Below are 22,244 nucleotides of genomic sequence, written 5' to 3' on the forward strand. Positions count from 1 at the left end.
ATTTTTCAGGAAGGCAAAGGAATTGAGCAAATGGGTGACTGATGGGATGGAAAATCTGTGTTATATGTCTTTTCATACTTCTTTTTATGTCAAACAATGGGAATGCATTACATATTTTTTAAAGCATAAAAAAAAACCCCACCTCTCAGTTCCAAATTTCTACTCACCTATTTCAGGAATCATCAATCTACCACTTTAGATATATGTTGGAAAAGACTAAAAGAAAGCAATTATATCTTCTACTTGAATCAATAAGCACAAAGGCTTTTGAGGATTTTTTTACCGGAACAACTTTTTTAAGTACAAAAGTTAAAAGAAAATCCCCAGAAAAATAGTTTCAATGACTGTTTCTGGTTTATAAAAGGTAAGTGAAATTCAATTACACAGACAACATGTAATGTTTGGATTGTAAAGCCTTTCCATGCGATAATACATTGACACATAACTTAAGGAAATAGCTTGAAATACAAAGATACAGTTGTGATCCAGGAAATGGCACCAAATTAGAACAGTTTTATTATTTAACATACCAATGTATATACATTATCCTCTCAAATAAGAAACAATTTTGATTCCAAAGTTTAAAATGTGATTTCCAAAATGAATCCTAACCATAAATTTTGGGGTAAAAATAGTCCTGCAAATTAACACACATCATTTTGATCCTTGACTAAAATATGCACCCTGTACTAATCACCTCTCCATACAAAATGTATATTATAAATAAAACTTTCAAAAAAGATCTCAGATGTTTACTGCACATCATAGAGAATGCTTACCACCATCTGAAAGGCTTTAAGCCCTTGCCTTTATTAGATGTTTAAAACAGATACTCAAATCTGGATGAAAACAATACTCTGCAGGTATTAGCATATCTAGGATCATATATGATGCTTATCAGAAAAAGGAATATATAACCTTGCTGGACTGCTTCTGTTACTTTTTCTAAAATAAGAATTACTCTTTACTACTGTTTTAAAAGCAATGATAAGAGATGTGAACAAATTAAAAGTCCTGTTCAAATGTCAGTTTTCTCTTTTCAAACAGAAACCACATGTAGAGGCATTTTTACCCAGTCATATATTTCTACTTCCTAGGACCAGCCCTTCTTGAAGTATATATTGTTAAAGACCATCCTACAGGGTTCCTAATGAATGCTGTCCATTATCACCAGTAACTGTTCTGGTCTCAGCATTTTCAAACTCTCTTAGCTCTGGTAAAGCCAGCACAAACCAGCCAGAACACAATGGTCTTAAGGGGAAAAAAAAGGAGGGGGTGCCCTACTAATAAGTTTTTGTATCGCCTAGTACAGTGCCTAGCACAGAGTAGGCATTCAATAAATAGGTGATGAATGGATGCACTATCTTTTGAGACCGTTTCCTGCACTTCGATGTATTAATGATTTATGAGTAATATGTTGCATCAGGGCACACAAATCTAACATGATGACTAAACAAAGAACGCACATGACATGGCATAGATACTGTTAGCTTCTACAATTCTGTCCCAGGGCAGAATGTGTACTTTAAGGGTTAAAACTATTCCAATAATAAAAATTGATTAGTCAAATATTTTTATTTTGCCAAGGGACTCTAACAGTATTAACCTTTGGCAATTCCCCAACAGACAATGAACTCCAAACAAAACAAAACCAAATTGCACTGTTACAAAGAAACGAGTCCATGGAAGCAGAGAGGAGGCGCCAGTTAAGGGACAGCAACTTCAAGGAGGCGGTTGTTTTTTCGCTTGCACGTTGGGACACTCCCGTTTTTCTGGTTGCCCTGAATAAACTTCACGCACACTTTGTCCTGCCTGAACTGCACCAGGAACCTAGGAGGAAAGAGTAAGACAAACTAAAGAAAAGTACGCACAGAACAGCTGATGATTACATGAACACTAGCCTTTGTTTTTAATGGATATTTACCTTGACAAGTATTCCCCTTTCCATCAGCCCTTCTAGCCAGAGGATTATACCACCAGGTATTACATTGCCTTTTGCTTCCAATGGCCACCATTTAGCCCTAAGTAAACTCAAGCTCATTAGCTCATCCTATTCCTATACAGTAAGAAGGACTATGAATAATTATTTCCACATTTGAAATATTAATAGACAAACATGCTATTTTCCCCACTTCTGCATAGCAAAAATAGGAAAATTATCAACAAATTGAGAAAATGAAATACAGAAATACAGAGAACAGGTCCAGAGACACTCCAGACTATGGTTTCCAAATATTGTATATTTACACACTTCCTACACTACTTTTTTTATATCTATACACTACATAACTGTGTTTTAAAATAGCTATGACCTACAGAATAAAAATGATGAAATCATAAGTCTTATCTGCCAGTTATATTTCTAATATCCATTTAAATATATGTATACACACACATGTATGTCATTATAAAAATTTAAAAATCTATCATGTACACCTAAAGACATTTCTTATGGTACAAGTGGTACAAGCAGCACACTGTGGGAAACGGTATTTTAGTTCAAATCTTTCCTTTCACAGACCAAGAGCAGTCAAGCGTTTGCCCACAAGACTATCTGTCACACTTTCCTACAACAGACATATGACTGGCCTCCCCTGGGCTGGGGGCTGTGAAGAACAGGCACTGCATGTGTGAAATGAGGTCTCTGAGGGATCACCGGGGAGGCATACGGGCTGCATGGCTGTACTGGAACCCAGGTTTTCCCAGCTCTTTTCTCTCTACCATCAGAATCAGTATAGCATTACCACGTTTTCAGTGTGTTTCTCAGGGAACTGTTTCTGAGTTACTGGTGTATAATTAAATGAGTCAGTCTAAAAAGCATGTGGTAGGTCACATGTTCACTGGCACCCACGGTAGCTCTGCTCTGTACATGTCAGTCTCTGCTTCAAGGTCTAAAGAGCCCATGTTTCGCAAACATTATGCTCTGGAGTGAAACGTGACACAAGCTTGTACTCATCGGTGGTACATCTGAGCTTTAGATGGGCTGTTTCTTTTCAACTTGAAAGCACTAAAAAGCAGCTCTAGTTCCAAATTCGCCTGCGATCTCTCTCTAGCCTGCATACTTAAATCGATGTGCCTCAGAGGAAAAGCAAAATCTTTCAAGTTTAACACAAATACATACATTTAAAAGATCAAATATATTTACATTTTAATTTTTAAAGACAATCTGTAGTGTAATAAACATAGAGGGAAGTTCTTTTTCCAATAACTTAAGCATATACCAACTGTCTCCGTGTCCTCAATTCATGCCCATGATTCACTCCAGAAATAACAGTAGCTAAACCTTACTGAGTGTTTACCACGCACCACACTGTTCTCAGTATGTTACACATATTAACTCAACTTTAAAACAGTCCTATGAGGTAAGTATACTATTATCTCTCTTTCACAGAAGAGAAAACTGAAGCCTAGCCCACAGTGAGGACATACCATCCTCCAGCAAACGATCATGTCAGATGCATGATTTCACAGCATCCAAACCACTTAGAATGTCACAGCAAACTGAGTACAGGTTAGTTGTTTGCATTTAAAATATTCAGAAAAACAACTGTATAACTTAAAGGATACACGTGTATGTATTACATGTATATGCATATATACATATATTTAAAGTATTTGATAGAAAAAATTCACTTTAGTTTTCAATACTACAGATCCATTTTTAGAAGAACTATAGATCTTGTTTAATGTTATCCTTAAAATGTAATCTATTTACAGATTGAATAGTTTGGGAATTTAAGGACTGGGCATCACAAGGCAGTCGAGTCTCTCAATGAATTCAATTCTCATGTCTACATGTGCTGGTTAAAACTGCTCTAAGGAGGAAGCAGGCCTTTGGCTTTCCTCCTGTAAGCTGACATCCAGTTTATCTACAATGATTATGGAGACTGGGTTTGTTAGAATACCTACTTCTATTTCTAAAAACGATGCACTGAGGGAGGTTTTGGTCACTGAAATGCATGCTGTTTATAACACTGGTCTGTATAGTCCACAAAAAGACATCATGGGCATGCTTGTCCATGACTCTGTAAAATTTTGTTTAAATTTAAAATGCTCACCAAAAAAGTATATAATCCCTGCTTAAGAGCTCCCAGAGGTTATGAAGCAGAGGCTACATGGGAGCCTTGTTCTGCCACGTGGACACCTGTGCTGCCTAGGGACAGACCGTGGGGCTATGCAAGGTGCCATCAGCTATTTTCTTTGTATGAGACCGACCAATAATTAGGAATAGGAGAAGGAAAGGTGTTCTGGTCTAGTTTATAATGCTACTAAATGTTTGCTTTCTTCACATGGACACACTGAATCTTCGCTCAGGCAAGCATGTTTATTGAAAACGTACACATTTAGAACATCACCCCCACCCCTTCTGTGACAAGCAGGGTCCCCTTCACCTGGAAGTCGTGTTCTGAGATCGAATGCCTCAAAGACAAACTGTGAGAGCTGCTGATGGGGTTCTGTGGTTGACACAGCACACTGCACCCCCACAGGGCGCCTAGGAGGGTCACCATGTACAACAAGACTGCAGAAGCTCTACGAAATGCTGTAGCGAAGGACAGTTCCTCTCTTTACAACACATCACTGCTAACATCCTGCCAAGGCAGTGCTCTCAGAATGCCAGTCTGGGAAGTGCTAAAAGCAGCAGTCCTTAGGGGCCTGGATGTTGGTGTAGTTTTCTCTGTAAAGATGGCCTTATTAACATAGTAAACCACATGTGAAGCTGCTTCATCCACATACCAAGAAGCTTCTGCATCTGAACACAAAGAATCTTTCCAGGAGGTGTGGGAAGACCAGTCCCACTAAAACAGGAGCCCAGCTTCCTGAGTTATGAAATATTTCAACTAAGAGTTTAAAGATCTAACAGCCCTAACAGGTTAACATTTTAATTGATGAGAACGCAACTGGTCCATATCTTTTCTCCTAAGTCTTTGTTTTATGAGAAAAGACTTGATAACAAGGAAAGTTATTTTGTTTAAATTGCAATTTCCAATATAGGGTATACATGAAAGTCAATTACCACCCCTCACCCTCTATTCCCATCTAAACACCATTCCTAGTGTACAACGAGAACAGACAGTGAACCTAAGGTTCTGTCAAACCTAGTATATCAAGGAGAGCTAGTGTGGCTTACAAAGGGACAGGAATAGATATGAACTTATTTTAGAGAAACTTTTAAAAAGCGTTGAAATAAAATAGGCAGGGAAAATCTTAATTAAAAAATAATATCATTTCCTATGCAATATGCTGATGCAACTTTTACTCCATGTCCAAGAAAGTATATATAGAGATAGTAAACAATCTATTGAAAAGTAATCAATTAAGTATCAATCCACATAGTAACTAAAATTCATTCCAGTGATCTCATAATGACAGATTTAATAAACAGAGGGATGCTCCAACGTGTATGCAAATAACAGGTCTCTAGAATTAGAGCCCTACTGTGAAGCAAAAAAAGCAGATTTCAGATTCACCGCAGTCTTAACACTAGCGAACCCCAGTCAACCCAGAATGCTTATTCCATAACTCCACTTTGTATGTAAAAAAAGGTATATCAAATACCTAACACATTCCCAAATGGCACTCTTGACTTCCCCCCACCCCCAAACCCCTCATTCTTCAGTGTCAACTACTGCAGTAAATGGTACCATTTGGGCTCATGCCCGAAACATAACACTCAATCTATTAATAAGTTCTCTTGTTTTCCTTCAAATTACATTCAGAATCTGACTACTTCTCACAGCCTCCCACTCACACCCCTGCCTAAGCCTCGTCATCCTTACCCGACAGCTCGGAGAAGCTCCTATTTCCTCTGCTTTCACTCTTGCCTCCCTACAGTTATTCTCCACACCGCAGGCAGAAAGATCTTTGAGAATCATAAATCTAATCATGTCACATTCTTGCTCAAAATCTATAGTGGCTTTCCATCATCCTCAGTAAAATCTCAACTCTAGGCTCTAAACAGATCCTGCCTCTTGCTCCAGGGTCTTCCCCCACTCCCTATTTTGCTCTAACAATGTCCACTCCTGCTTCAGGGCCTCTGCCTCTCCTGGAAGGCATCTCCCTGGATTCCAGTTTCAATTCAAATGTCACCGCATCAAAGTGGCCTCCCTGGTCTACTATCAAAAATAACACTTTCTGACCTTTACTCTGCTTTTTCTTTCCTCTGCCAGCATTTATGACTAACCAAAGTCATGCCACCTATTTATTATTTCATTTGTGCATATCTGTGTCCTCTATTAGGATGTCAGGCATGTGACCGTGGATACTTGGTCAGGGTCACTCACTGCCCATCCGTCACCTAGAACACATGTTGAACACACACTCGGTCCTCAACAAGTAGTAGCTGTCAAAATGAATGAGGCCAGGTCCCTCAGCTAAAACAATAAAGCTGAAATGGAAAAGACATATTCAAAAAATTCATAAACATACTCATCAGAAATTTCAATATTGAGCTTCTGTTTGGTTTGGCTGAGAGTTGTCCGATAGAGCTTGGTGGCCATTTCAATCAGGTGATCACTGCTGAAGAGAAAGTCTCCCTTACTAGCTGCTTCGCAGCCCTGAAAGAACAAACCAAGAGTTAGGCTAATTGTAATTAAAGACAGCTCGGGAGGTTATGTGTTTACAGGTTTGGCTGAAAACACATTCACAGTCTCTTTAAAACATCAGCTACTGGTGTCGAGTCTTCCGAATCAACAGTGATGACAAGAGCAGTCATCGTTTCTTCCAACTTGGTCAGAGCACTTTAGTAAGGTCACCTAAGCCCTGTCACCCCGAGCTGGTCGATGGACCAGAAGTACCCCCAGCACCACCTGGGAGCTTGTTGGAAAAGCATATGCTGAGTCAGGCCTGACCACAGGCTTATGGCAGATGCTTCCACAGCGAGGCTCATGTATGATCTGTTTGCTTGCTCAGGTTGGAGAAGCACTCACTGGCCTAACCTACAACTTATCCTGAAAGCGCTGTTCTAAAAGCTCCTCCATGATTTGGTTAAAAAAATAAGAATAGCAGCAACAACGCTTGCAACAAATATTCTAGGGCAGTGTCTCAACCTCAGCTGCACAAGGGACTCACCTGGGGAGCTTTCAGAAAATAGGCTGCTTGTGCCCCATTCCAAGAAACTCTAATTTGGTTGGACTGGGGAAATGGCCTATGCACCAGCATATTTTAATATATAATCAAGGCTCATAATCACCAATGAAATAATATGCTCCCTTAGGTTAAAATCCACAGTGGGGAAAACAGGCTAAACAAAGCTTCTGGGATTTTTTTAAAGTTCAAAATCAGTTAGATAGACTACTATCTATTAGCTAAGTATATGTCTCTATATATGTTAATATTTACTGACATCTGTTTATTCATTGACTATTATGTGACATGTACTATGCTAAGCACTTTACATAGTTCCATTCAACCCTTATAACAACACTATTAAGCAGGTACTAATATTTTTCCTAAGAGAAGAAAAATTAGGTAGGCATATTAAAGTTTAAATACCTTGGCCAAAGTCACTGTAAAGTTAATGGCACCAATGCCAGAGTCTACACTTTAACTGCTCAATTCAAGCCAGGCAGTCCTGGTTAAGCTGACATCAAAAATCTTCAGGTCAAAATTATTATGCAGTCGTTTTACTATAGTTGCATCCTTTAATTAAAAACATCCCCAAATTGAGTATGGACAAGAAGACATTTACCAATTTTGGAGATACAAGAAATAATAGAAGGAAGCAAAATTTTAAATGTCTTGAGGCATTAGTCTCAAAATAATGCATATAACACTGAGTGTAAACAAAAGGCTACTCAATGAAATGAGAATTCAAGTGAACAAGTCAATAAAAGTCATTAATCTTATTTAGTTACTGAAAAATGAAGCCTGAGATTTTATGTAAGAGTGAATATAGCCCAATTTTGCAGATCAGTAAGAAGGATATATAAACTTCAAGTAACAGGATTATTCACATGTGGAAAATCTCAAATCAATGGCTGAGAGATCAGACCAATGCAGAAATCTTTCAGTCAAATCAATAGTTGAAGCTTTACCTCTTTGAGGTGGATGGCAAAGAAGCCATCATTTTGTGAGCTCATGGATACTTTGGTTACATCCACCAATGGAACCTCTGACTTGATCTGTCCAGACTTTTGATCAGCAAGAAGGAGATTATTATTTGTTAAGAGGAAAATACGGGATGTACTCTACGAGAAAACAAAACAAAAAATGATATAAAACCAAAGATCAAAAACACCTCCAAATTGTCCATGTGTTTAGGCATTAGTTATTACAGAAATGCACATCTTATAATAGTATTTTTCAGCCTGGACACCTATGTAAACTGAAAACACACTAAAGAACATAGCCAATCTATTTCAATTTGCAAAAATTTCAGAGAATGAGCAAAAAGCTCCACCTAAGTTTAAAGGCAAGAGAAAATAGCTTCCTTCACAGTAACTCTGCAGAGAATATGAAATGCAAAAAATTTTTTTAATGTATAGTTGATTTATAATGTGTTAATTTCAAATGTACAGCAAAGTGATCCAGTTATACATATATTCTGTGTACATATTTCTTTTCAGATTCTTTCCCATTATAGATTATTACAAGACATTGAATATGGTTCCTTACAGTAGGAATTTGCTGTTTATGTTATATAAAGTAGTGTGTATCTGTTAACCCCATATTCCTAATTTATTCCTCCCCTCCCCTTTCCCTTTTGATAACAGTGTTTGTTTTCTATGTCTGAGTCTTTCTGCAATGCAGATTTTAACATTCAGAAAACTGTCCCAATTGAAACACTGTCATTAAAGGTCTCCAGGGTTAGCATTCTTACCTTCCCGTTAGCACGGTTAATTTTGTTCACAATCTCAGCAATGATAATCTTTTCTTCAATGGCATCTTTGAGTTTCTTATACTTGGGATTCTTGTTGATTTCCAGGTAAGGTCCTTGGAATGGCTGCCCAACACTGAAGGAAAAAAGTTCCTCACATTAGAAATGGTTTCAGATGGAAGTACTACTAGAAAAAGGTAACAGGTTGGTTAATTCTGAAATTCAAACTTCATTATATTTTTAATGTGACCATGGCATTTGGTTGGTAAGACTTTGATAAAAATCTCATCACATGGAACAACCAAGACAGAAATCTGTCCCAAGAAGGACAGTCAAGACCCATGTGCATGGTCTCATGGGAAGGAAGAGGCAATTTCTTCCAATCTATTAATATAAAGTTAACAGCTGCCTACACAGGATTCATTAATGCCTTTAAACAGTACAGAGCAATGATAAAGAGGGCACAGATCATTATCTTCTCCTGCTCCAAAGAAAATTTTCATTTTCTCACAAAGAGTAAGAAAATTGACAGGACTTCTAGAGGGTAGAACAGATCCAGAGCAACCACTTTAGAAGAAAACTTTGGAGCACTTAATATTACCATATAACTCTGGCTATAAGCCGGCCATGTGTGAAAGGAAAATCGGCCTCTCCTCTTAGGATATGCCCCTAAATGGACAGAAGTGGCCAAGGTAAACATTCAGAATCGGAGCAGTTTTCTTCCAAACAAACTACTTCTTGCAAGAGGCACAATCGTGCACCCAGCACCAAGATTTCTTTTCCTAAAGACATGTGGGGTGACTTCAAAGACGCCAAGAAAAAACCACGGCTTCATTTGAGCTATAAAGTTCTGGCAATTTGCAAATGCAACTTAAAATGCTTGCACTGTGGGTGGAAGACCAGGGCTGAAAATCCACGTAGGTGGTCAGGGTTTCACAGCTCCAGGATAGGAAAGGTCGGCACCCCTAAGAGCTGCCGCTTCACACAGGAGTGGGTGCGTACACGATTCCACCTCAATTAATGCCGGAGACTCAGCAAGCCACCGTCCCTAAAAACTAGTAAAACTACCCGAAAGGCCTTGGCTTCACATTAACATTTTTGGATGACTGTTCATATTCTAACATGTTTTTAATAATACAAAGTGCTAATAGTATTGGAAATTTGTTCTTCAAAAATGTTTTATTTTTTCCCCCTCCTTCCAGTTTCTAAGGAGTCATCCACAGGGAATGTTAATTAAGAAGGTTACTTTACAATTTAAAGATACATAAAAAAAATGCTGAATGAATTAAGTTGGTGAGGAAAGCATACAGACAGTTTACCTGTTTGAATATGATTTATACAGCAGGCACTTTCAATACCATTGGTTTTAGGCACTATGTTTGACTGAGGGGAGTGTATGCCCCCTCAAGCAGCCAAATCAACTAACCAAGTAAGCTGTGCTACTAAAATATCTAAAGCAAATGAGTTTGGCAACTTACGTTCATTTCCTCCTTTAAGAAGAATAGCTGTAGACATAGAGAACACACGTGCACACATGCAACATGCAGTCCATGTGAATATACTTAGCATACAATGCATTTTTATTTCTAGGACATTCTTTGGAAAAAGCTAGAAGTTGTTATAGATTTGGCTTGAAGTTGTACAATCTACTGTTTTATAAATACCAGATACAAAAGGGATAGGAATTCTGGGGTGGGGTGAGGGGGCGGGAATGATGACCTTGGGAGAAGTGAGACTATTCAGATAAAGCAGTTTTTACCAAGAACTGCGCTTGGCAAACTTGCAATTGGTTTTCCTTCTTTTACTGAGTACTTGACGTCTACAATAAAGGAACTGAAATTACTGCAGAGGCCAGTGAAGTCAGAGGCAATGAGTTAGCTGACCCAAAGTCACTACAGGCCACAGTCTAGGCAACGCCAGAAAGTCACAGACTGGCTCATTCTTCATTTATCTTACAAAGGAGATTCTGACCCAGCTTGTTAAAGTGGGAAGATTGGAATGGTGATTACAGTAGATTGTCAACAGAAACCAGCTAGTCCCTGAAACCAATGGAAAACGCATAGGAATTTACTGAGTAAACCTCTTATTAGCCTAGACAATTTTTATTTTAAATGACAACTTCTAATTATTTAGGAATTGTTCAGGATAATGCTAAGGGAGTAAAACCAACACATGTGATGTTGTTTCTCTAAGTATGCTAAGTATGAAAGCTCTTGCTCCAATGTGTTACGTTCATATTCAGACTTTTCAGAGTACCTTGCACTGCAGGGAAATTAAACGAGTCAATCTTAAAAGAAATCAACCCTGAATATTCACTGGAAGAACTGATGCTAAATCTGAAGCTCCAATACTTTGGCCACCTGGTGCGATCAGCTGACTCATAGGAAAAGACCCTGATGCCAGGAAAGATTGCAGGTAGAAGGAGAAGGGGATGACAGAGGATGAGACGGTTGGATGGCATCACCAACTCAATGGACTTGAGTTTGAGCAAGCTCTGGGAGATGGTGAAGGACTGGGAAGCCTGGTGTGCTGCAGTCCATGGGGTCACAAAGAGTCAGACACAACTGAGCCACTGAACAACATATCCAGCCAATCTCAAAATATTTCATGAAATTAAAAGTCCGTGTGTCACTAAAATCAAATCCCACTAGAAAATGCCTACAATACATTTGAGAAACTTTTTTAAAATATTGATTTTTACAGGTAAAGTCAAACCATAATACCTAGATGGATATAAAGCCTTCTTGTCTTTGAAGAGTTCACTGGCTTCTAGCTTCTCTTCATAGATAAGTTTCTGTTGGTCTGTGAATTGGTCCCTGTATTTTTTACACTGTGAGATATGAAAAGAAGAAGAAAAAAAGACATCACTTATATAAGTAAATCATTACTCATCCTTAAATATGCTAAACCAATTTAACAGCAGTTAAAAATAAGAGTAAACGTGTATGAGATATTCACTAAAAGGTCAAGAGAATTTTTCCTTCTTGAGTTTTAAAAGGCTGGTCTTGGAAAATGTCATAAAAACTACCATTTGTGTTGCAGAACTTGCAATGCTTCTTCAAAACATACAAGAACTTCTCTGGCCTGGGCCCTCCTGAGAGTACCGTTTCCTCCCACTACGTCAGCCCTTGGACATCCACACTCTTTCAGAGACTCACGGGAAGAAAAACATGGTCCATCACAGCCCAGCGTGCATATCTATACACACACACATATATACAATTGACACAAAAGCTTCACAAAACAGCACTTAACCTGTCTACATGTCATATATCCTGTTATTTTCATTTCAAAATGCTGGTAGTAATACTACTAAATTGATTTCATGACTCACAAATATGTCATGATCTATAGTTTGAAAAGCAATGCTCCAAACCCTCCATTACCATTTCATGACATGGACATTGCTGTTTCTTGTTGTCTGTCGCTCAGTCACGTCAGACTCTTTTGTGACCCCATGGACTATAACCTGGCACACTTTTCTGTCCATGGAATTTCCCAGGCAAGGATACTGGAGTGGGTTGCCATTTCCTTCTCCAGGGGATCTTCCCAACCCAGGGATCGAACCTGAGTCTCCTGCATTGACAGGTAGATTCCTTACCACTGAGCCACCAGGGAAGCCCGAATGTGGAAATTGGACCTGAGAAATCTCCCCTTCACACTGACTCTGAGATTGTACTGAAAGGAGACAGGGGATGGCATGAGGAGCAGGACCAGTTTCTTTAGATGAACTTTCTAAGAAATCCAGTTCACGGATGGGTGAGAATCACCCACATGATCAGATCATCAGCATTACTGCCCCCCTTGGAATAAATGCATCCCTCTCTTCTCTCCACGCCCCAAACCAAGGGAGGTAAGGGCAAAATTCAGGAGCCAGGGAGAAGGAGAGGCGGAGCAGGTGCCTAGTATTCACAACCTCCCATCATTATTTCTGAAATAGTTTCTGTATCAGACTCAAAGGGGGAAGTGAACGTTGAGATAATGGCAAATCTTGCCAAACTGACTCACTAAGGAGGAGAACAGGACTTAGTATTCCATTCCACAGGCTGTGCTGGGAACAATCATTACAGTGATTAGTGATAATGTCTCTCTGTATATACGTATGATTCAGCTAAGAACAAGTCCCAGCACTGAGCAGGAAAGTTTCCTGGAAGATGTATCCATCATTTGCTCATCACTAAATACAAGCCCTTCAACCTAAGACTTCATTCTATCCAAATGACAAATAATTGTACCATTCCATATACCAACTAAGTTACTGAAATAAAATCAACCTCCATACAAGTACCCCACGTAGTCGGCTGAGCACGACCTAAATTACATGTTACGTGCTCATGGAAAATTAAGTGAGCTAAAATATAAGGTCAAATCAAATAGATTTCAGCTTCCCTTTCATTCAGAGAGGGAAATTTTATGTCCTTTGGGTGACTTTAGAGCTTTTCTCCCCAGTCCATCAGAACGTGCATGTTCTCATATGTGTCTGTGTAGATCTATGTAGAAAGTAAACTCATATAATTTGTGAGACTTTACTATTCACATGGAGATGTTCAAATTTTATTATTTCTACCTCCAGTAGTATTTCTTCAGATAAACATGAAGACAAGAAATCGAATTACTTGAAAGCAACTAGAATCTGGACGGAAAAGACAACGCAGTCCCGGAGACATCACAGGAGCACTGAGGGCGCCGGGAATTCTGAGAGATAGCCAAGCACGCTTCTTACTTCAAAATCCTGCTTTTATGTTACCCTTTGCAAACACTCAAAATAGATGGTAAGACATCTTTGAAAAAACATAAAAAGATGATTTTTACCCTCCACAAGTGGAAAATCCTTTTTAGCTCCTTGTGAGTAGAATCCAAGAACATGTAGGGTCTTGATGGCCAATTCTTATCTATCGGAGATAAGGAAGGCACCTTATTTTTCATTTCCAAGAAGTATTTTTGCACCTGTGTTGGGTTTGACAGAAAATATCAGGTGAGTCAAATACACCAGAAAAAGAAAACACTGTCTAATACAAACCGGACTCAAAGAAACCAGTCTTTAGTGGAATTTAGCAAGTTCTGGTCCATAAAACTTTGTAACTCCTCTGAAAAGTCTCTACTCTACTATTCTCACTGGCTGGAGAAATCTGAGCTCCACCAAATGGTTAAGGAAAAAGAAAAATAACCAACGTGAATACTAATTTTATTATTATCACCAATACGAAGAGCTGCAATGTCTAACAGGCAGCCACACATGGCTCATGACTACTCTACTGAACCACAAAGATACAGGACGTTTTTGCCACTACATAAAGGTCTACTGGACAGCACTGCTCTAGAGCACTTACCATGGCGCAGGCACTGTGGGAGCTTTACAGTGTGACTTCATCTGAACCCCTACCCTAACCCTACGAGTCAAGTGCTATTACTATCCCCACTTTACAGATGACAAAAAGAGGCTCTCAAATCTGTGAGTGGTGGAGCAAGCTGGCTTCAGAGTTTGCACTCTTCAGCACTACACCTATTCTCAGAAAAACGGAGAACTTTTGAATCCATCCTGGGAGAGGGGCACAGCCTCCATCCACTAGTCTGTGTGCCAACCTTGCTCGGCAGTGGTTCATGGCAGTTTAGCAGGGCAAGATCTTGGCATTCCCCTCAAATTTCTATGGTGAAACCCTAACCCTCAATGCGACGGTATTAGGAGATGGAGCCTTGGGGAGGTAATGAGGTTGAGATGAGGTCACGAGGGCAGAGCTTCCAAGATGGGATTAGTGTCCTTATAAGAAGAGACAGGGAAGAGTTTGCTTCTCTTTCTATCATGTGAGGAGACCAGGGAGAGGCCCTCATCAGACCCAGATTGCATTAGCACCCTGGAGGCTATGCAGAAATGAACGTTTCTGTTCAGAGAAATGAACGTTTACTGTTTAAGCCACACAGTCTATGGCACTTTTGTCAGAGCAGCCTGAATTGAGACACCTGGCTTTCTTGGGTTCACTTTTCCCAAAGTATGTTCTCTCTGTCAAAAAAAGAATATTTGATTAATATTCTTTAATGGGCCTCTTTCTGACACAATTTACCTGAACTTTAGGAGTGATGATAAAAAAGGTCATATTAAACTCTCAGTGTCACAATTAGGATTTAACTGTTACCAGATAAGTCACATACTACTGAGTTGGTGCTATGAACTAGTTAACCCAATAATACTAATTAGCTACATATAAAGTATAAACTTACAATTCTCTGAAGTGTAAATTCATAAATTTTCTTGCCGGCATTGGCTCTGAAGAATTTCCTGTACTCCCTGCGTACCTTTAAAAAGAAGCAGCAGAATACACAGATTAGTGTGTGGCCAACAGATGCCCATAAAGATGACACACCTCTATTAAAACCAAAAATTAAATGGAAGAAGTAAATTCACAAGTGTCTTTCTGGATACAGGAAAGTAATTGAAGCATATTGAGACAGTGGGTTTTAAGTCAAAGGAAAAGAAATTAAGAGATGCAAGATAATACCAGAATGTTTTGATGTTTAAAATCCTCTTAACTAGCTTTTAAAGAGCCTGAAGATCTGATGAGAAACACGGTATAGGCATAGCTGCAAATCCATCAAAAATCAAAATACATTTCAGAAAAAATTACATAAGGTAATTTTCACTTCAAACTGTTCTTAAAAGGCAAGAAATGCCTACGGAAATATATGGCAGTTTCCAAAAGCCTTGCATATGAAGACAGGACTTTAGTACTACATACTGAGAAGGGCATACGACGAAAAATAAGAATGTAAAAGGAAGCTTTTGAATGATCATTATCTTCCACTTAATTACATTAATTTTTCTCTCATTCCTACTCCCACCAAACTTTCTACTAATACTAATCACAGCACTTAAGACATTGTATTAGTTTTAGTTTACTATTTCTTCTCTGCTATATTGTCATATTTACTTTGTATGCTAGTGTTTAACAAATAAAATAACTGAGGTGTCTGTCAAATGAATGAATGGTAGTTAAGTTTCATAATTGAGGGGAAAATATTTAAAATGTTTATCATCCAGCTATAAATAGGAGAGTTAGAATCTGGCAAAATATTTGCCTATTTGAATAATTTAGATATATTTTTCTTATATCTTAGCTTTCTGGGTTTAACAGCACATGTTCAAAATATTTCTGTATTAGGGGCTATAAACTAGCAACCAAGTAACCAAATTCAATTTGTTGAAAAATGTTTTATATGCGCTTTAACTTAAGACTTTCACATGGTTCAGACTGCAGATTTCTCTTACAATTCTCTAAGATCTAGCAACAGGAAGCCCCATTCTTACACAGCAAGAACTGAGTGAGCCAGAGCAGCCTTTGGAAGAGAGCTGCTTGCTCCAAACAGCTGGAGGCCTGTGTTCCTTCCCCACCTCTCATCCGTTTCCCTTATCCATGTGACCCGCCTGGTGCCTCTGGGCTTTTGAGTACCAGACTTATTCTCTACACCTCTGGACTTCTAAGGTTTAAAAATTCTCTTATATACCATGTACTCATGTTACTGATGATCATTTCTCTTGTAGTCATGGAGTTGGTTATAGGGGCTTCTCAGGTGGTGTTGGTGGTAAAGACCTCGCCTGCCAACGCAGGAAACATAAGGGACATGGTTCAACCCCTGGGTCAGGAAGATTCCCCTGGAGAAGGAAATGACAATCCACTCCAGTATCCTTGCCTGGAGAATCCCATGGACAGAAGAGTCTGGCGGGTACAGTCCACTGAGTCACACAGAGTAGGACATTACTGAAGTGACTTCGTATGCAGCATGTTGTTTATAACTATTTCAAAAAAAATTTTTAAGTTTATGTTTAATTATTTTATTTACAAAAAATTAAAATTTTTTTTGGGGGGGCCTATCATGTGGCTTATGGGACATTCGTTCCCCAACCAGGGATTGAACCCAGGGCCTCAGCAGTGAGAGTGTGAAGTCCTAACATTTAGACCACTAGGGGATTCCCTTCAATCTTATGCTTATAAGGATAAACGGAACAGGAAAAAAAAATGATACTCATTAACTGGCTCCTAAAATTATAAAAATGTACAAAAGCAGAGAAGTTAAAGTGAGGTTTCATGAAAACATATCTTTAGAAATGTACTTGAATGTACATTTATATACACTTGAATGTCATTGTAACTGAGCTCAATGCAACATGCTTTGTGATTCAGGACAGGCCCTTTCTCCTGAAATACAGCTACACACAGAAGATGCCTGGTGACAAGATGGTACACAGAATGGGTTCCCGTCATGGGCCCCAGGGGTATTAAAAAGGGTCCACTTTGTAATAATTCCACAAGAATCAAATCCTTTAAAAGGGCAAAACTACTGTTCATATCAACAAAATTCTTTTAAAAAAATATATAAAAATACAAAATTATTACATTCTTAGACTTCAAAGAAGTTTAATCTTTTAATAATTTTATGGTACCACATTAAAATACTCCTGTTTTGTGGAAACTAGGAGAAAAAAGACAGTTATGTCTATAGTAAGGCCAGTTAACTAACTAAAATAGCATTCACCTACAAAAAGAATTTGGTTTATAAGATGTGAGCACACACTCTTAATATGAAAGTATTATAATAAATATAAAATCATATGTGCAGTTAGTTAAATCCAGAAAACTGAAGATAAATGTGATGTTGCTGGTACAGAGCATTATAGAGAGTAAAACTCCTGACTCAATTCTGTTTGTTCTTTCCTTTTATGAAAATTAGATGCAAATTAGAATGTGAATAAAACGGGAAATAAAATCCTCAATTTTGACTTTAAAAAAGTCATTTCAAACTTGTTCAATTCTTGAAATAGAACATCTTAAATTCATATTTAAGTTACTTCTTAATTACTTCAAAATTTGATGAATATTCATTATAATCAAAAAGTTAATTTACTCAAAGTTATAGGCTAAACTTTCAGGGAAAAATGCAGACTCTTAAAAGCAGAGTTGTATGGATACTGCTAACTCAGTTCAGATTCAGAGTTAATGGTTTCCTGGATAATATTCAAATATTTAGAAAAAAGTGAATTATTACAGTAGTAAAGTAAAAAGAATGAAGAGCAAATACCAAAAAGGGGCCTAATTATCCCCTCAATGTCAATATAAATAGCTCCCTATAGTGATGAGTTATTGACTCTTAGGAAGACAAAAATCCTTGTATTGCCTAAAGGTCATTCTCAAGGTTTTCCAGAGCTTAATCATATTTAGGTACCTGCATCCTTACCTCAAGCAGTAAGAACCTCTTTGAAATAAACGCTGCCTTAAATGAGAAGGCATTTGAACCTAAAGTTCTCTTTAACCTGAATGATCCACTGCTGGTCTTACTTGTCAAAATCTGTACATTTGTGCAACACTCTTTAGTTTCTATGCTCAACAATTAGAATGATGGCCAGTTTGAAGAAAGCTCTGCTCCAGGAGCCATCAATGGGACAGAATAGAAGGATAAAGGGAAACAAAAGCCCAATATCCCCAGGCTGGTCACTGCAGACAGTGGGTCAGCTTTTAGCTCAACTGCTATAACTCTGTATCACAAATAGGGAAAAAAAAAACACTTCATCCTCATGAAGAGGATATTAAATAGAATTTGCATAGCAAAGAATAAAACATGCTACATTACTATATCTAAATAATATGCTATATTACTTTAAACCTATTACTTAAAGAAAGACACTGCAGTAAAATCAGAAAATTTTAGTGTATAGGTTTGCTCTCTAAAGGAAACCAGATTAGGCAAGATGCCACTGTAAAAGATTGTGCAGACGATGAGCAAGCATAATTAATTGATCATTTGGTCAGGGTTAGTAGGTGCTAGAAGGGCTACATCGAGTCACTGTGGACAGAAAGAAGAGGTTGAGGAAGTACCTTCAGTCCAAGCCAGTAAGCCCAAATGACAGCAACTGCATGCTTACGCCTAGCCTCCTCCTTCAAGCGTTTCAATTCCCTTCGAGCCTAGAATGTTTTAGATGGTAAATAAAAGAGACAGCCCAATGCAGATAGCACAAATGACCAGAAAAAGACACCCCACCAAACAGAAGAGCCAATTTACGTATCAGGATTTCAGAATGAAAGAGAAATGGTGCACAATCATTTAAATCCAAAGCATCGGTGTCAGGCTGGCGTACTTTCAGGGCACTGAGACTCTGTCTCCAAGGAGGACAATCCGTGTGTGACCCGAGGGAAACACTCCCCGCCTGTCCTCTTCCTTCCATTCCATTCCTTTCTCTCCCCTGTTCTCTTTCCCTCTTACATCCTCATCTACACTCTCTCACTCCCTCCCTCATCAAAGCCTCAGAACTGTAAGTGGCACCTAATAATTTCTGTGGACTCCTCTTCGCTGACAGTCCATGGGGCTAAAGACACAGTGAATTTCTGAGTCCATTCACTTGAACATACAAAAAGATAACTCTTGTGAACAACCATTTAGAAAACTGGAAGGAATAAAGGTTGCTTCTCTGAACTTCCAAAAAACAAAACAAAACAAAACAAAACACCCAAACTCTGCAGTTGGAAAATTAGAAGTAGCATGTATCAAAATTCAATATTAGCTAGGGCCCCAAACAGTGACATATAAAGAAGCAAGATAAAAAGTGAAAACAACTCATAGGTTTAAAAATCAACCTGAGGGAAAAATTGATCTGAGGTGTGTTATTTTATTTTATTTATTTATTTTTTTTGGTGAGGCGTGTTATTTTAAAAGATGAAAACAGATAGGCACTCATGTTTCATGACATCATAGTACTGAGACCAGGAAATGAGTTCACTCAGTGGAGAAATCCCACTGTCCAGAGACCCTTTGCCTCTGATTCAGTTCCCTCAGCTCATAAAAGGAACTAGCTAGTTCCACACAGATGTTCAGGGGCAAACACAAACGAACAACTTTGGTTAGCTTGTGGCAAGTTATAATCTTTATGCAGGCAAATGTTGACTTTTCTCATTTTTCTCACAATATGGGTTTATAACACTGACAAGGTAGACTTAAAAACATAGGACTATGTTGCTATTTGAGTTTGTAACTGGGATTCGCATTTTTAGCAGAGATGACCTTTGATTTTCTAAGTAACGAAAACATCTAAAATGCTCGTCCCTTGGGGTATGTGAAATGTTCACAGAGCCCACGACTCTGCCTGGGGATTAGTGAGAGTATTTCAGGAGGCCTTTGTTTCTGAACACAAACAGCTGATGCCGAAATTCCTGGGATTCTTCAGGGGCAATTACAGCTAGTTTTGCATGAACATAGCTTTCTGCTAAATCACAGATGATCATTCTTTTCACATATAATATTTTGCTTATAATAATCAATAGCAGCTACAGTGAGCCTAAAAACCAATTTCATTCATGGATTAATATTTTTGCCAAGCATGCATTAAAGGCATTTCTATTATCAATGTTACAAGGACCAATCAAAATCCAAATTTTAATTAAACATTCCCATCATGCCCCCGCCACGTACTAAAAACACCTTTAGAAAACTGACAGGACACATCAAGGGGGTAAAAACAAACAAATAAAAAACTCCTCCCAAACTAAACATGCACATTATTTGAGAGTTTTAAAAAAAAGAGCAGCTATGCTAGTACCTCATTAATAAGCAATTAGTCTTTTTTTTGCCTATATGTGCTTAGAGTTAGCTTCCTTTGTTGGCATGAACATCTCCAGGGTTATTAAATCTCACAGCTAGGACATGCGCCAGTGTTAACCGTGGGACTCCATCCCCTGAGACGCTAGAAACATGGATTGATTATTGCAGATTCCAGGATGGGAGTGATGGGATATGCATTTCAAGTACCTTAGATCCAAGCCAGTAAGCCCAAATAACTGCAATAGCATGTTTATTCCTAGCCTCCGCCTTCAGCCGGCTCAGTTCCCTTCGCGCCTGTGATGCATTTGAAAAGGATTTACAGAGAAGTTTAAGGCAAGAAAGGTTACTGCTGGTTCCCAGTGGAGAAAGAGGAAGACAGACACCATCACCATCAAACAGTAAACAAAAGCGTGAGCCACCACCCCACACCAAAACGTTGGAAAGAGCAAGAGGCAAACGCGTGCTCAGGAGCTTAAGCCAGTGAAACCCGAATGAGGGGGTCCCTTGTTCCACACGTCACTCTTGACCCACTGCCATCCTGGGGGGTCTCTGGCCTACCTGGGTGCCGTGCCAATATGCTGCAATGGTGGTGACGGCTTCCTCACAGCGCTTCTGATGCTTCAGTTCCCGCAGGAGTTTCCGGGCCTAAAGCACACAGAATGACCCAGAAAGAGTGAAAACCAACCAAAAAACAAACCCCGTGTATCCACAGTGACTTGAAAGAAAATACCTGAAAACACAGTCATAATTCCTATTCTCAAGTGAAAAATCAAAAGCGTAAAGAAAGGAAAAGGGAAAGTTGCTCATTAGCCCAAAATGGACCATGAGAAGGAGGTAAATGAAGACACTGTCAATCATGACGGTGTAGCCCCACTCAGACAGACAGCATCCTCCCACACTCTGATGAAAGTGAAAGTGTCAGTCACTCAGTCGTGTCCAACTCTTTGCGATCCCATGGACTGTATAGCCCTCCAGGCTCCTCTGTCCATGGGGAACTGGAGTGGATAATCACTCCCTTCTCCAGAGGATCTTCCCCACCCAGGGATTGAACCCAGGTCTCCTGCATTGCAGGCAGATTCTTTACCATAAATCTGACCACAGCAATATAAATTGGATGCATCAGATGGAAGGAAGAGTTCTCTGAACATGGTGGGTGTATATGGTAGGTCTCTCTCCAATGATCCATCAAGAATCACTTGATCACTTTTCCTATTACTGTCTGGAATGGAAGTATAGCTGTACTTTTTATTCAAAACAGATAGCTAAAAACTTGTTATAAAATAAAATTATCTCACTGGTTCAACACTAGTGGCTTCCTTCCAGTCATTGCTGGAAAGTGATTTAGTGTGGGGGGCTAGCAGGACAGCTGGTTTGGAGGTGAATCCTGTGTCCCGCCTCTGGTTTCCGGACTGGACACTTGAACCCCAGGACTCAAAAAGTAGTAACGTCAGAAGAAAAACCTGCAGGCAGCAATCTCACATACTCTGTGTGCTCAGACTTGTATTTGGCCATTGCTGTGGACAACTATTAATACCAAGTCCCTGGGTTGGCCTAGACAAAGAGCAATGGAAGCCATGGGACTCCCAGTCCAAGGCTCCACCTCCGGAAAGTTCTCCGGGCCTGAGAACTACCCTGAAGTAGTCCCTCTGGATCCAGCTCCCTCCACAAAATCACCCAACAGGAATATGGCAACAACAGGCCCTGAAGTACCTTTGACCCAAGCAGGGAACAGCAAGCTTTATCTGCAGAAGGACAGATAGTATATGTTTTTGGTTTTGCAGATCATATGTTCTCTATCACAACTACCAACTCTGCTGTTGTAGCACTAAAGCAGCCACACACAAGATGT

At 39.1% G+C, this 22,244-nt stretch overlaps 1 protein-coding gene across 6 annotated transcripts in view; it reads right to left on the reverse strand.

Moving 5' to 3' along the window:
* Nucleotides 1-339: 339 nt before the first annotated feature.
* Nucleotides 340-22,244, reverse strand: part of MYO1B (myosin IB) — a 195,121-nt gene continuing 173,216 nt past the window's right edge. For 2 of the 6 annotated variants that reach the window (XM_040228902.1, XM_040228903.1), the window contains exons 22-31: nucleotides 20,954-21,040; nucleotides 20,603-20,689; nucleotides 18,679-18,765; nucleotides 15,032-15,106; nucleotides 13,628-13,762; nucleotides 11,539-11,645; nucleotides 8,819-8,951; nucleotides 8,034-8,186; nucleotides 6,427-6,554; nucleotides 340-1,830 (exon numbers count right to left, since the gene is read on the reverse strand). In XM_040228902.1, coding sequence (XP_040084836.1) covers nucleotides 1,707-1,830; nucleotides 6,427-6,554; nucleotides 8,034-8,186; nucleotides 8,819-8,951; nucleotides 11,539-11,645; nucleotides 13,628-13,762; nucleotides 15,032-15,106; nucleotides 18,679-18,765; nucleotides 20,603-20,689; nucleotides 20,954-21,040 — 1,116 coding nt within the window. In that variant the 3' untranslated portion in view covers nucleotides 340-1,706. The remainder of the gene's footprint in view (nucleotides 1,831-6,426; nucleotides 6,555-8,033; nucleotides 8,187-8,818; nucleotides 8,952-11,538; nucleotides 11,646-13,627; nucleotides 13,763-15,031; nucleotides 15,107-18,678; nucleotides 18,766-20,602; nucleotides 20,690-20,953; nucleotides 21,041-22,244) is intronic. The other 4 variants (XM_040228904.1, XM_040228905.1, XM_040228906.1 and 1 more) reach the window with 2 other exon arrangements.

Source organism: Oryx dammah, unplaced genomic scaffold (assembly GCF_014754425.2).
Source record: "Oryx dammah isolate SB20612 unplaced genomic scaffold, SCBI_Odam_1.1 HiC_scaffold_27, whole genome shotgun sequence".
In the NCBI taxonomy this organism is placed as follows: Eukaryota; Metazoa; Chordata; class Mammalia; order Artiodactyla; family Bovidae; genus Oryx; species Oryx dammah.